Source organism: Ctenocephalides felis, unplaced genomic scaffold, assembly GCF_003426905.1.
Source record: "Ctenocephalides felis isolate EL2017-DRISC unplaced genomic scaffold, ASM342690v1 CF-g0.4_SCAFFOLD_03576, whole genome shotgun sequence".
Classification (NCBI taxonomy): domain Eukaryota; kingdom Metazoa; phylum Arthropoda; class Insecta; order Siphonaptera; family Pulicidae; genus Ctenocephalides; species Ctenocephalides felis.
In genome coordinates, this window is record NW_020539730.1 from 18,738 (window position 1) to 33,858 (window position 15,121).

A 15,121-nucleotide genomic window follows, 5' to 3' on the forward strand; every position below is an offset into this window, starting at 1 on the left:
AATTAAATATTTTGTAAAAAATGATTCTGTTATTTGTTCACATTGAATAAATTTACGCTATCAATTTTATATAAGCAAAATAAAAACAAATGATGCTCTTTGTTTTGATATTTCAAACTAGCTTATGCACACAAAAAAATCACTTTTGGTCATGAAACGGGGATTTCCCGTCTTATCTACATATTACCATCACAGACATAGATTACTAAGAATTCGTAAGTGTAACATACATTTTGTAGTGTTTTTGACAGAAAAACCATGAGAATTTTTGTTATAAGCATATAGTTTAGTGTTTATAATTTCGTGTAAATACAAAATTAATAAATTTCGTTAATTACAAAAACCGTGTCTGATCGAAAACGCGTATAACGAGTACCGTGTAAAATGGGGTATAGGTGTATATTGAATAAAATTTCTAACATCTACGAGTTCTAGAACAAAAATAAATATTTATCAAAAATATTCAATATCAACAAACTAATTTAAATTAAATTTAAAACGTTCTGTTTACAACTGACTATTACATTTTACTCTACTGAAATTTCCCAACGACCTGCTTAACCCACCCATCCGAAAACTTACCTTTACTTGGTGAATCACAATCGTTATTCACTGGCGATTCACTGTTATTTACAGGCGATTCACTATTATTCACAGGTGACCCGCTACTATTCAAAGAATCAGACTTTGCATCAACATCATCAGTTTTGTTATAAGGATTATTATCATCGCTATAAATCGCGCTATCGCGAAAAAAATCACTTTCTAGCGAGTACTCGACAGATTTTTCATAAAAATCGTTGTTTATTGCGCAAGTTTGTGCAACATGACTAGGGGTAGACGATTGAGTAGATGAATCGCAATTTTGGGTACTTTTTGATTTTTGGAATAATATTGTTGGATCGGCGTAGTCTAAATTTGCGAAGCGTTCGCCTATGCGTAGTAAAAGACTCTTGGATTATTTGCTACATCTTTATTTTTAACCAACGAGTTTCTTTTATTAACTGGAGGTGGTTCTTCGACGTCAGTAGGTTGTTGCAGTTTTTCTAAATACAACTCTTGCAATTCTGTAGTAACCCGTTTGAAATCATTTTTACTTTTTTCGATCTCCGCTTTTAATTCATCCAGTACCACATACTCACTTTCATCCTCATCACAATTCGTTTTTAATGTTTCGTAAATGTGGTCCTCGTCGTCGTTGTTAGAATATACATTGGAAGACACTATATAACTACCTTCGTCTAAATTTTTGGAATTCCGACTTTCATCGGTTGATTCAGTGATGTGCAGATCATTACACGTACCCCCATCAAGGTCTGTGTAAAACTTAGAACCTTGATTGCTTTTCATACTTTTAGTCCGCGAACGTTTAATTTTCGTTATTTTCTTGGGCAAAGTCTTTGTATTATACTGTTTGATCTCAAACGACTTTATAGGCGGCCTGGAATCCTAGGAACAGAATCCGTAATCGTTGTTTCATAAAATTCCGACGGTATACCTGGTTCTGATCTACACCTTGCAGCCTCCGGATTCTGTGCAGTATGAGGTTTCAATTTACTCTCATAATCCATATTAACGTATTCGTTAGAATAACACTTTTTATCCATATTTGAAGAATCTTTGCTTCCGTCCTCTTCCAAATACCAACTACTGTACCTTTTCTCACCAGGTTTACCCTCAGGTGATGCTACAGGTTGATCGTTGCTCAGGTTCGTCGGTATAATAAATTTTCTGTTTTTGTTCAAACGACGCATAGACATTTCGGTACGGCGTCTTTCGTGTCTTCTTTGTAAATAATCAGGAGTCGAATCGGGTTTGACACCGGGCAAAGCAACTGGTAAACAATATATCCAAATTTAGTAATGTATTATTTGAATACGTTTTAGCAAACACTTACCCAAGCTTTCTTCAGCATCGATACCCAATACCAAGTCTTTTGCCCTTGTGGGAATCTTCCCATTAAATTGTTCCAACATCAAGCGTTTTAATTGTAGGCCCCATTGTTTCTTTTTGTTGTACCGAACGTGCCTACAAAAGGGTAATTGATATATTTATTTAAGCCGTAGGTTTAGTTATAGTAATTGCAAACAAATCGAAAATGAAAATTGCAAGGAAATTTGCCACTAGTTTAATTATGAACTAGTAGTGTATGGCATCGTGCCTTAATGCAAATTGCTGGAACTTCCCGTACCGTAATGAAATATTCGAGAAATTTTAAACGTTTTCAAATATATTATTACAAATACTGTAACTTTCATTATTTTTGCATTTTCTTGTTATATGTGAGCAAATCAAATGTAAATCATAAATCATAAATCAATTTATCTCCAGAACATTAACAATCGTCATTTTCATTTCGAATTCAATTTCAAAAAAAATAGTTGCCAACAAAATTGAAAAAGTGCTCCCATATAGCCACAGTCTAAACGCATTTGCAAATAATTCTGTGCGACATTTTCACTCATACTGTGCTTAGATTGACGGCATTTTCACATTTTTCAACAGTTTTCACAAAATTGGAAAATTGCTCCATACATAAACAGTCTAAACGCACTTGGGTAAACATTTGCACCAGAGTGGCGCTTAGACTGTACTTAGTCAGTGTAATTTTTTGAATTTTTGATCCAAAATTACAAAAATATTTTTTGAAAAAAAAAATTAGAAACAGTTTTTTTTCCAAAAGCAATTATTTTGTTGAAACAAGCAGAAAGTTCTTTCAATCATTTAAATCGGACGCTTAGTTCTCTCAAAAACTGCTATTTAACATTTAGTTGTATCTCCGAAACCGCTGGGCCTACGTTTACCAAAAACTAATAACCACTTTTCCCCGTCATTACGAACTGAATGTTTTTTGGATCATACAAATCGGATGATCCGTTCTTTCAAAACACGGTTTCTATTTTCTGCATTCTTTGCTCCATATCTCCGTAACCGCTAAATCTGCCTTTGCCAAAAACTAATTAGTACATCTCCTTATCAATAGGGATCGAATGTTTTTTAAACCATTTGAATCGGTTGATCCGTGTGCCCGAAAACGTGGACGAAAAATGCGGCATACAAAACACACACACGCACACACATCCATTTTTTCTGAAGTATGCCAAAATGTTAAGAAACCTTCAAAACGTCGAGATATGCAAACATTTTCATTTTTTGATTTTCGGCCCATTAGTATAACTACCCTATGGAAAGTTAATTAACATCATACATACTTGTAAAGTGATTTGGTTCCTTGGATTATCGTATGGTATCACATGAAAACTTGTCGGTTCACCTTGAATTACTTCTACTAACATCAGATTAGAACACTAAAAATAATATATTTAGAAACATAAAATTATATATATATATATATATATATATATATATCATGTGAATATTTGTGTACTCACCATGATATGACTTTTGTATGCTAATCTACCATCCTCTTTACGTTTAGTGATGAGTAACATCTTTTCAAATAAAAATACTTGTCGACTTTTGTGATTTCTTTCTTGCAAAGTGCCTTCAAGACATAATTCGCCCAAAACAGTCAGACTTGGTCCCAGCCAGCCGTCTAAACTACCTTCTAACTCCTTAAAAAAAATACAGTGGTCAATAAATTTATATTTTGATATTATTATTTGTAATTTTTCACTCACTTGAACTCGTGATTGTTGTTCTAAATGCCTTTTAACTTCATCAATGTGATGTGCAACATCAGTCATAAGTTTAGAAGCCTTTTCTATGTGAATATTTTCATAATGTTTGTACAAATTCTAAAATACAATATTTTGTATAAAAGTCCTGTGATAAAATTTGAAATTCTTATAGTTTACCTGCAAAAGTAAGTGATATTTCATAATCCTTTGCACAGGTTTTAATAAAAAAGATCCCAAAGGCAAATTATGACCTAAAGAACTTTGGGTATTCCTTAGTAAACTTGCAGTATCCATAGATTGGAGTAATTCTGTTAATAAAGCTATGGCTTGCGGATAATTTGTGCTGTAAGTAAAAAATAATATTGAATTTCATATCATATAATATTTAACATGTATTGTCTTACCAATATTTGGTATATACTTCAAAACCATCATTGCTATCTATAAAACATTTTGCTATTTTAACAGGATCGTTTTCAGTCATTTTTAATTTCAATAACAAATCACTGCAAAAAAATTATATATATATTAAAATTTTATTATGGAGTTTTAATTAATATTTGTACATACCTGTTGAATTTATATATTTCAAGTATATTACAAAATAAAGTATCTAACTTATCGGCATCTAATAATGACTGTTCTTTCCATGAATTCAAATAGCCCTAAAATTATAAAAATTAATTAATTATATATATATATATATATATATACAAATATAAATATTATTACCTCAATAACTTGCTTCAGATCAACTACATAAGTTTCTTCTGTATTATAACTTCTAAACAAACTTTTCACCAACAGAAAGAGTTGATCGATTTTCATCTGCAATTAAATTTATGCTCATTAATTTCTACAATTTATTCATATATATTTATTTATTATTACACATTCGATCTTGATCACTGTGATCAGCTAAACTTTCTATAGAAGCCAAATATTGTGAACCGCCTCGATTATTGTTTGTACTAGTACTTACTACTGCTTGAATCAGTAGAACAAGTTGATAAAGGTCTAACAAAGCGTAAGCCTGTTGGATTTGACTCTTGTCTGAAAAATAAATACCTTATAAACTCAACTAATTGTTTTATTTATGTATAAATAAATTTTGATGTACCTGCAAATGGGTGAATGTTCTGACTGTTACTACAATCTGATATTGTCGATGTTAAACTGATATCAGCTACTGATGTTGTCTCAGAAATGCTTTCCATATCATTGTCAGCCATATTTTGATGTAATGTAAATAAATGACTTTTAACTACAAAATCAGAAAAAATTACAGGTTAAGAAAATTATTACATGTAATACAATATATGTGTAAGTTATATTACCACTAGTTGTATCTTCTAAATTATCTGTATGTGATTCTGTGTGTATTTGTAAATCATTACTGCTTTGTGATATTTTACTTACAACACCGGACAAAGGAAAGTTGTGATGACTTTTAGCTTTTCTTACAGGTAACTTACTTTTTATCATAAATTGTGATTGATTTTCTGTCGGTGATGGCTGTAAGTAAGTGATAATTAACATATAATATATTTAATATGTATAATGTAAGTAAATATTGATTTACTGGGTCTGATATGCAATCGGAGTGTGCCAAAATTCTTTGAACATTTGGTGATAAAACATTAAGATTCTTGAATGGTTTTCTTGCAGGTGTAGGTATGTTGCACAATTTTAATATGGATCCTTTTATTTCTACAGAACTACCTATTTTAATAAAATTTAATTAGTATTTTTATATTTAAATATGTATGTGTATATGACAATAAATACAATGCATTTATTTGACAGGTATATAATAAATAAAACATAATAAGTAAAACGTATCAACCAAAAACACAACGAGAACTAATTAATTAAAAGCAACACATAACTAAAGCAGCAACCAAATCAAGCACAAGGTGAAGGGCTTTTATCTGAAGGACTTACTCTCATTTACCAGCTGCTAAGATCTTTTTCGTTGCTTTTTACGATCCTAGGGCAATCTTACTATTTTAAAACAATTAATCAATGTTTATCTGGGAAATTAAATAATTACAAAAAATTACCAAAGAAATCCTCCCAAGTTTCAGAATCATCATTTGAATATCCAGTATCCATCTTTAATATCATTCTACATCACACTATATTTCTTATCTTAAGTAGTTTGTATAAAATTTTATATTATATATTTACATTTGATATTATCTTATTTTGATAATTTTGTCATTATTTTGACATTTTATGATAACAAGGCGTGTTCAATTATGACAAATGACATTTAAGGAGAATCGTAGAGAAATAATAGGTGGGATGGGAGCAGGAAACAAAAATATAAAAAGAATATTCAAACGCCTTTTATTCCATAAATAATTGTTTTATTATATAAATATATTTGTATTTTATATATTTATTTTGTATAAATTTGGTATATATTCAAATACAAATGTTTTTAAACTTTTATTTTATCCAGTTTGAATATTTAACCAATGACCTTTGCGCAATTTTTTCAGAGTTAATCAACGTTGGCCGCACTGGATATTTATAAATCAACTTACTTCATCTTGTTGTATTCACGAGTGCGGTGTACAAAAGCATTTTGTTTCAATTAAATGTTCTAGAATATCAATTTAGAAAGCAAAATGGTAAGTTTATTTACAGTATTTTAGTGAAACTAATGCTACTTTAAATAATACGATTTGTGTTACACATAACCATATGATACTAAGATATATTTGGATCATTCTGGAAGACAGCAACCTCCCAAAAAATCGCATGATAGATCTTGCACATGTCGAGTTTTTGCGTAATTTACAGATTATTTCAATAAATTGTTTGTACTAAAGACATTTTTCAAGCTTTATCAAGTGAAACCGATACTATAATACACTAATTAATGTCACGCCGACATTTTTTGTGTTCACTATATATCCTAACCAAAATGTTGTGCAAAACGAATGACAATGAGTTCTAAATCTTAGGTGTCCCTTAATCCAGTGAGAATCTTGAAAAATGAGGCTGCTGAAGAAAAAGCAGAAATTGCTCGCTTATCCAGTTTTATTGGAGCAATTGCAATCGGAGACTTGGTTAAGAGTACCTTGGGACCTAAGGGTATGGATAAAATACTAGTCGCTCATGGAAGGAATTCCGGACAAGTAAGTTATAGTTCAAATAATAAAGTACATAGATATCTTGGTATCTTGATATATGATTCATGAATAATTTTAGGTTGAAGTCACTAACGATGGGGCCACAATTCTTAAAGCTGTAGGAGTTGATAATCCTGCCGCCAAAATCTTAGTTGATATGTCTAGGGTACAAGATAATGAAGTGGGCGATGGCACTACTTCAGTTACAGTACTTGGTAATAAACATTATTAAATATATATATATATATATATATATATATATATCTATGTATATAGTATATATATATTATATATATATATATATATATATATATATATATATATATTATATTAATGAAATAGATATAGTCAAATGAAATGTATATATTATATGAGAACTGTTTTTCATAATCTCTCATACCAGGCACCTCTGCCTGACTGAGATATGAAAATAAAATATATATATATATATAATATATATATATATATATTATTTTGGATTGCCTTGTCATCATATTTTCATTTTTAGCATCTGAATTGCTTCGTGAAGCTGAAAAACTCATTGAACAGAAAATCCATCCCCAAATTATCATCTCTGGATGGCGTAGTGCTGTGGAAGTAGCCCGCAAAGCTTTAGAAGATGCTGCTTCAGATAATTCTACAAATGAAGCCTTGTTCAAAGAAGATCTGTTAAATATTGCCCGCACTACTTTGAGTTCAAAGATCTTGTGCCAGCATAAGGAGTAATTATTTTGAAATAAATGATGGTAATAAATGAATGTAATGTTATTGATGATGCATGATATTTTTAGGTATTTTTCAAAACTGGCAGTAGATGCTATATTACGTCTCAAAGGCTCTGGTGATTTAGCTGCTATTCAAATAATTAAGAAAAAGGGAGGTTGTTTAGAAGACTCATTTTTAGATGAAGGATTTTTGTTGGACAAAAAGGTTTGTATTTGTATTAAAAAAAAATTCTGTTGACTTTATAATATTTTTTTTATTATTTTAGGTGGGTCAACATCAACCCAAACGCATTGAAAATGCAAAAATCCTCATTGCCAATACTCCTATGGACACAGATAAAAAAAAGTATTCGGGTCTGCAATTAAAGTAGATTCAATGGCCAAGATTGCAGATTTGGAAATGGCAGAAAAGGAAAAAATGAAAAACAAAGTGGAGAAGATTCTTAAACATAATGCAAATGTGTTCATCAATAGACAATTGATCTACAATTATCCTGAGCAATTGTTTGCTGATGCCGGAGTTATGGCTATTGAGCATGCTGATTTTGATGGTATTGAAAGATTGGCTCTTGTTACTGGTGGTGAAATCGTGTCTACTTTTGACCAGCCTGGGCTTGTTAAATTGGGTACATGCAAGCTTATTGAACAGGTATAAATAAATAAGAATTCATATAATAATTTAAAGATCCATTCTCAATTTGTAATTATTTTTCAGGTTATGATTGGTGAAGACAGTTTACTCCGGTTCAGTGGTGTTCCATTGGGAGAAGCTTGTACTGTAGTTATTCGTGGTGCTACTCAGCAAATCATTGATGAAGCTGAAAGATCTCTTCATGATGCTTTGTGTGTGCTTGCTGCTACTGTCAAAGAATCCGGACAGTTTATGGAGGAGGTAACAAGATTAAAGATAGCTTTTTGTATCATTGGATTCATTATATCTATATATTTATTATTTCATAGGTTGTAGTGAGATGCTGATGGCCTGTGCTGTTATGCAAGCTGCAGCTCGAACTCCTGGTAAAGAAGCTGTTGCAATGGAGGCTTTTGCAAGAGCTTTGCAGCAACTCCCCACGACAATTGCTGATAATGCAGGATATGATAGTGCACAATTAGTGTCTGAATTAAGAGCTGCCCATTGCCAAGGAGATTCCTCCACTGGATTGAGTAAGTAATTAATACATGTTATATATAAATGTGTATATATGATTGTAAATTTAATATCAATCTTGATTTCCAGATATGGATTTGGGTAAATTAGGCTGCATGAAGGTTTTAGGCATCACAGAATCCTATGTTGTCAAACGTCAAGTTTTGCTATCAGCTGCTGAAGCTGCAGAGATGATTCTGAGAGTTGACAATATATGAAGGCTGCACCAAGGAAACGTGTTCCTGACCGTGGACACTGTTAGATTCTAGATTTTAGTTATTTTTGGAGCTGATTTTGGATCCTACTGCGCACTTTTAAATCATCTGAAGTATTTAAATCAATCATTTCACATCAAGCTTAATTTGTTATATTAGTATTGATTCTATGTATGCATTCTGTTGAGATTTTTTATATAAGAATTATAAAGTAACATGCTGTAATTGTTGAGAAGTTTTTTGTTTCAGAATTCAATTTGATTTTTCAGGCTTTAAGTGTTGTTTTACTCAGCACATTTAAGGAGATGCATAATGCATAATGCATAAATATAAATATATATATATATATATATATATATAAATAATTAGAAAAATCTGGTTATAATTAAACAGTTTTAGAATGTTTGAATTCCAAAGTCGTTTCAAAACTGTCAACTGCCCATATTTACCATCTATATATAATTCGTATTGATATTCTATGACTTGGCTTAGTTCAACGTTTCGTCAACAGAAGCGAATTTTACTTCAATTTAACCAAAATTGATTTTTACTAATAATTAATTCAAATTTATTTCACGTACCATTTCCACTAAAGTGCCATACGAATAGTTCCTAAAGCTCTTTCCAAACAATGTTATCATTAAATACATATCAATATAAAAAACTTGATCTGCAACGTACTTTGTCATAACCCTAAACATCGATTTAATTCATATAATAAAGTTGCAACAAATCAGTAAGGTGTTATTAGTGTGTTTTAATCTGTGGAAGTCAACAAGACTTCAATAAAAACACTAAAATGTGCACGTAAATGTTATTTTCTAAGTTAACCTAAAATTTGAAATGTCATTTACGGGGCGCCCCCCAATGGGGCCGAATATGGCATATATGCCCCCAAATATGATGCCACCCATGCCGGTCATGCAGATGCCACCTCATGTAAATATAATAAATATATACATTTTATAATATCTGGAATCAACTTTTGTGTAGTTAGAATAGTTTCTGTTTAGTTCCAAGTCTGTTGTCTCATAAATATATTTCATTAATACAAAGTATTAATCATATAGTTTATTAGGCAATTGCAAAAAGAAATATATTTATGAAAGCATATAATAAGATGTTGCAAAATCTGTATCTAATATACAAAACTTAGCAATGTAACATTATTTTTACAATATTTAAAGTTTAAATTCTTGTCGATTTAAGTATGGCTTTATGTATAACTAATAACATGCATATAACCTGTAAGCAAAATAATATTACATATCTGTAATCAATTTTTTTTTAATTAAATCTTTTCCTAGTCACAGACATCAATTTCTCTTATAGGTAATGCCCGGAGGTATGCCAATGAGGCCATTTTGTCCACCGGGACCTCCACCTATGAGACCGCCTTTCAACAAACCGCCTCCACAAATATCAGCACCTCCTCAACCTGCACAGGCACCTGCACCGACTGGTACAAGCGATGGACCAGCAGTCACCGTCTTTGTTGGTCAGTAGTAAAAGAAATCTAAACCTCATTTCTTATTTATTAAGTTCATTGTGTAATTCAACTTACACCTAGGTAATTTATTAATAATTATCCAATTATTAATAAAAAAAATTAATATTGACTACTTAATTACATTTATATTTGCTAAAATAGTATATTTACATCAATTTTTTTTTTTCAAAGGCAATATAACAGAAAAGGCTCCTGATACCATGATCAGGCAGATTCTTTCAGCTTGTGGTCCAGTTGTTTCTTGGAAACGGGTTTCTGCATTTGGATTTTGTGAATTTAGGTGTGTATTGTAATGATTTATTAATAAGACAAAAATGTCTAGGTTATTAAATTACGAAATTCATTCCAGTTGTCCAGAAGCTGGTTTAAGAGCAGTACGTTTGCTACATGATTTAGAGATTGGAGGGAAAAAACTGGTTGCTAAAGTTGATGCAAAAACTAAAATAGTATTAGATGAATATAAAGGTAAATACATTTATATATGTATATATATATATATATATATATATATAATATATAATTTCTTTTAATTAAATTTTCAAATTGTTATATTTTTAATTCTAAAACTTTTCCTTATATTGTAAAGACTTTGATTGAATTATACCATATTTTTGTATGTATAAAACTTCCAGTTTGATTGTAATAACAGAGTATGGACAAATGAATATTGTTATTATGAATTATATAATTCATTATTATACAAGTAGACTTTAGGGTTTATTGTGTTTATAATATCTCATTGTCTGTACCATTCAAACAACACACCCTACACTCCTAAAATAAAGTATTCTTTTTTTTATTCTCTGGAAATTGCTTAGAAATACCTTACTTAGCAAAACAACGTTTGGCGGGTCAGCTAGTATATATATATATATATATATATATATAATATATAAAAAAATTTATAATAATCTAATTTTTTTCAGCTGAAGAAAGAAAGAAATTGAAACCAGATGATTCATCTCCAACCCAAGATGAAGTTGAGTGTGATTCAGAATATATGAATGACAACGCTCGTGATTCAGATAAAACTGCTATGATAAAAATCAAAGCAACAATTTCTGAATATGAAAATGATATTAATAATTTCGATGCTATCAAGGAAGGTATGACCTTTAACATAGGTTTTAAATTCACTTTAGATTTTGTGCACATAGTGCAGACTAGGGAATGCAATACCGATGAAAAATTTCAATACCGGTATTTTGGTAATTTTTCATTTTAAAACCGGAATAACAGTAAATTACCGGTATTTTTATTATCTTAAACAAACGTAAACAAAATTGAAAGTTACTAGTACAAATATAAAAAAATGTATATACAACTACAACTATATTCAACTAAACAATAAAAACAATAAGTTTATTTTTTTAAATAATAATTTAACAGAATTATATCCAATTTAATTAATTCATTATCACTATCGAGTATATTGAGTACTTTTCACCAAAAATAAACTTATGAGTAAGAAAGACCAAAAACTCATAAAAGATTAAATTACAATATTATAATAAACTGTATTGTCTGTTTCCGATGTGTTACATTAGCATTATCTCTAATATTTTAAAAAAATAATTTTTCTATATTAATTTAAGATCGGATACTTTGTCGAGATAAATAATAAGTTACTATAACTGTTGAGTATTGTTATTTAAAACAATGTGATGCTTCTATAGTATTTTCAAACTTCAAAAAGTGTTCGCAAAATAATATTTTATAATTGTAATAAGAAGCAAAAATATTTAGTAACTATCATAATTATTATGTATAAAGTAAGAAAAAAATAAAGATTACGCAGGGGTAATCTGTATGATATAAAATATTTTGACGCACATATCACTTAAAAAAACCATTACATTTTTACATAAGATGAAACAAACATCATTATCTATCAGTCCAATTCTATTTATTGTAACACGATATGTAAAGCAATAAGTATTCAATTTAATGACGAGTTGAGATAATATTTGACATTTGTTTATCCTATAGAATCACTTGAAGATATAGCTGTTTATGCGATTATGGAATTTAAAGATAAATTTGCTCCGAGAAATTAAAACTTTAGTGTATTATGTATTTTTGGGGTAATTACCGGTAAAAATACCGCCGAAAAATCGGGCGGTTTACTGGTAATTCGGCTTACTGGTAAACCGGTATTGCATTCCCTAATCCAGACAGTATTTCTTTTTGCAGAAGAACAAATTGAAAAGCGAAATAAGATTCTACAAGAAGCTGATATTGAAGAGGGCAAAAGAGATCTGATCACAAGAGAAATTGGTAAATTTCGTGAAATCATGAAAAAACAAGAAGAACAAAAAGAAAAAGAAGTTTCTCGGCGCAAAAAGGATGAAAGGGATAGAGAAAGGGAGAAAGATAAACGTAAAGGTAGTTCTAGTCCTGCAAGAAGCAAGAGCAGTAAAGAGGAACGGAGCAAACGCAGGAGGTCTAAATCTAGGTTAGAATTTGATATTCTAGCAAACCACATTTGAAATTATATATTTCATTTATATTTTTTTTATTTTAGATCAAGAGATCGGGAAAGGGATAGAGAAAGAGAGCGAGAAAGGGAGCGCGAACGTGAAAGAGAAAGAGAGCGCGAGAGAGAGCGTGAACGTGAAAGAGAAAGAGAGCGCGAAAGAGAGAGAGAACGCGAAAAAGAAAGAGAACGAGAAAGGGAAAGAGAGCGCGAGAGAGAACGAGAAAGGTAATAGAAAGCCCTATTTTTTTTTCTTACATATTATCTAATTAATCTTAATAAAATGGTCTAATTATCCTCAGGGAGCGTGAAGAAGTGAAAAAAGCACCGCCCAAAACTGCAGCTGAATTGGCACGTGAAAAAGAAATGGAGGAGGAAGCTCGAGAAAAGAAAGAAGCTGATAAGAAGGCACGAAAGAAAGAGGCAGCTTATCAGGAAAGACTGCGAGCTTGGGAAACTAGAGAAAGACGCAAGGCTAAAGACCATGATAAGGTTTTTAATCATAATTATTAAATGAAATATATAAAATAATATAAATACAGTAGAATCTCCGATTAGTATGACGCCGGATTATTGATGTCACCGCTTAATATGACGTAATCGCACTAGGAAATTTGGTTTCCATATAAAATTCCCTTAAAAACAGCTGTCTAGTCGGATATATTGACATCGCTTACATTGACATGTCGCTTATAATGCCCATTTTTGCAAAAAAAATATGTCCAATTATAATGACCGACATGATTTACATATGTGGCCAAGTTTACAAAAGCAATTGCTATGTCTTTTGTGCACAATAGCACAGGGCTGTTTTTACAATAAAAATTATGTAAAGAAATCAATCAAAAATTACTGATCTTACATTCAAAACACATTTTGTATGTTTTTGGGTAGGGTAGACTAATTATTAATGGCCCACCACGAATATCTCATAAACAAATAAAATTAGTTTTTTTTTTAACAATTATATTTGATAGTAGAGGGCGAAAAATGTATAAATTCATAACCAGCCATCACCTTTATTCTTATGACTTTGCTATCAGAAGATAAGCAGCACATGACTGCGATAAAATGGACCAGCTGAACCTTTGCTTTGGCAAAGGTGTAAGCAATAAAATAGTAAAGTTTTAAAAAAAGCAATTTTACAAGAGATTAATTGAATAAATTGTTATTCCGGCTCTTGTGATGAATATTTCTGACCAATAGCAGATCAATGTAATATACTGTGTTGCCCTTGTAACAAATATACCCACAGAATTAATATTTTGCATTGGTTCAATAATGTAGCATAAAATGCCCTTTAAAATTTAATAGAAGAAATTACATCTGTTCGCCCCCTGGTTTTCCACTTACCCCACCCCGTATGTGAGGTAAAATTGGTCAGATACCAATGTTTAAAAAAAGTAGTAAAAAATTAATATTTATATAATTAGGAATATGTACGTATGTATGTAAGTTTTCTGATCATAGTTCGATAGCTGTTTCTCTGTTTCTTTGATGTCTGTTTATGTGTTGCTCATTGGGTTTAGACAGTATAATTACCGTAAGTCAAATTGGACCGTTGTGCCCCCGTCCTACCCTATGTCAATTTTATTTTATATTAAATTTTAATGTGTCATTTTTATTTTTAATTAGAACGTTTGTATAGGCTTTTCTTTTAAATTACTGAAACATGTAATATATTTGCATATTAAAAAGTTTTTCTTCAGTACGCTTTTAATGACGACCGGTTAGTATGACGAGATTTCGGCGTCCCTTCGATGTCATACTAAGCGGATTCTACTGTATATATATATATATATATATATATATATATATATATATATATACCGATACAAAAAAAACGATTTTATCCTGTTCGGCCTAATTTAGTTCTTTGAACCATAATTAATTAATTAATTTATGTTCTCCAATGGTTTTCCTTAGGAAAAAGGAAAAGAAAGATGCAGAGAAGAAGAGCGGGAAAAAGAAGCCAAAAAATTGAAGGAATTTTTAGAGGATTACGACGACGAAAAAGATGACTCAAAATATTACAAGTATAGTTTTGAATACATAAACTTGTACAAAATAATTTTTACTAATATGATTATCATCCCACAGAGGCAGAGAACTTCAGAGACGGATTGGAGAAAGAGTTCGCGAGGCCGACATGGATCTTAAAGATCGCCAGAAAGAATTCAGGAGCTGGAAGAACTTCGTAATAAAGTATTCGCGAGCGGCACACACGATGATCCTAATCAAGAATTTGAAAGGGTAATTATAAA

At 30.7% G+C, this 15,121-nt stretch overlaps 4 protein-coding genes and 1 pseudogene across 4 annotated transcripts in view; 3 read left to right on the forward strand and 2 right to left on the reverse strand.

Moving 5' to 3' along the window:
* The window catches only part of LOC113390611 (RNA-binding protein 25-like), a 4,899-nt gene extending 4,183 nt beyond the window's left edge, over positions 1 to 716 (forward strand). Inside the window, exon 7 of the mRNA XM_026626868.1 lies at positions 637 to 716. Within this exon, the coding sequence (XP_026482653.1) occupies positions 637 to 716 (80 nt within the window). The remainder of the gene's footprint in view (positions 1 to 636) is intronic.
* Positions 717 to 1,430: 714 nt separating this feature from the next.
* LOC113390612 (pleckstrin homology domain-containing family G member 1-like) lies at positions 1,431 to 4,125 on the reverse strand. The gene is made up of 7 exons (XM_026626870.1): positions 4,046 to 4,125; positions 3,819 to 3,984; positions 3,642 to 3,758; positions 3,393 to 3,575; positions 3,202 to 3,308; positions 1,898 to 2,028; positions 1,431 to 1,834 (listed from the first exon to the last, which is right to left on the reverse strand). Exons 1-7 carry the CDS (start codon positions 4,123 to 4,125, stop codon positions 1,431 to 1,433), a joined length of 1,188 nt encoding a protein of 395 aa, XP_026482655.1.
* Positions 4,126 to 4,425: 300 nt separating this feature from the next.
* Positions 4,426 to 5,838, reverse strand: LOC113390613. Its single transcript, XM_026626871.1, has 6 exons — positions 5,705 to 5,838; positions 5,224 to 5,363; positions 4,979 to 5,156; positions 4,762 to 4,905; positions 4,533 to 4,694; positions 4,426 to 4,469 (listed from the first exon to the last, which is right to left on the reverse strand). Exons 1-6 carry the CDS (start codon positions 5,766 to 5,768, stop codon positions 4,426 to 4,428), a joined length of 732 nt encoding a protein of 243 aa, XP_026482656.1. The 5' UTR covers positions 5,769 to 5,838.
* A 343-nt stretch (positions 5,839 to 6,181) lies between these two features.
* Positions 6,182 to 9,080, forward strand: LOC113390607 (T-complex protein 1 subunit beta-like). Its single transcript, XM_026626866.1, is given in 12 exon segments — positions 6,182 to 6,280; positions 6,617 to 6,790; positions 6,864 to 6,999; positions 7,293 to 7,506; positions 7,576 to 7,714; positions 7,776 to 7,848; positions 7,851 to 8,158; positions 8,225 to 8,378; positions 8,381 to 8,401; positions 8,470 to 8,673; positions 8,747 to 8,869; positions 8,872 to 9,080. Coding segments are annotated over 12 exon segments (1,596 nt in total). The 5' UTR covers positions 6,182 to 6,277; the 3' UTR covers positions 8,919 to 9,080.
* Positions 9,081 to 9,466: 386 nt separating this feature from the next.
* On the forward strand, positions 9,467 to 15,110 carry LOC113390614 (annotated as a pseudogene).
* The last annotated feature ends 11 nt before the right edge of the window (positions 15,111 to 15,121 follow it).

Coding starts and splice junctions, on each gene's coding strand:
- LOC113390612 (XM_026626870.1), bottom strand. CDS start 4,125: ATGACTGAAAACGATCCTGTTAAAATAGCAAAATGTTTTATAGATAGC. Junction 3,309..3,392: donor CATACAAAAGTCATATCATG/GTGAGTACACAA, acceptor TATTATTTTTAG/TGTTCTAATCTGATGTTAGT. Junction 2,029..3,201: donor ACTTTACAAGTATGTATGAT/GTTAATTAACTT, acceptor ACCCTTTTGTAG/GCACGTTCGGTACAACAAAA.
- LOC113390613 (XM_026626871.1), bottom strand. CDS start 5,768: ATGATATTAAAGATGGATACTGGATATTCAAATGATGATTCTGAAACT. Junction 4,906..4,978: donor TTTAGAAGATACAACTAGTG/GTAATATAACTT, acceptor CTGATTTTGTAG/TTAAAAGTCATTTATTTACA. Junction 4,695..4,761: donor GAACATTCACCCATTTGCAG/GTACATCAAAAT, acceptor TTTATTTTTCAG/ACAAGAGTCAAATCCAACAG.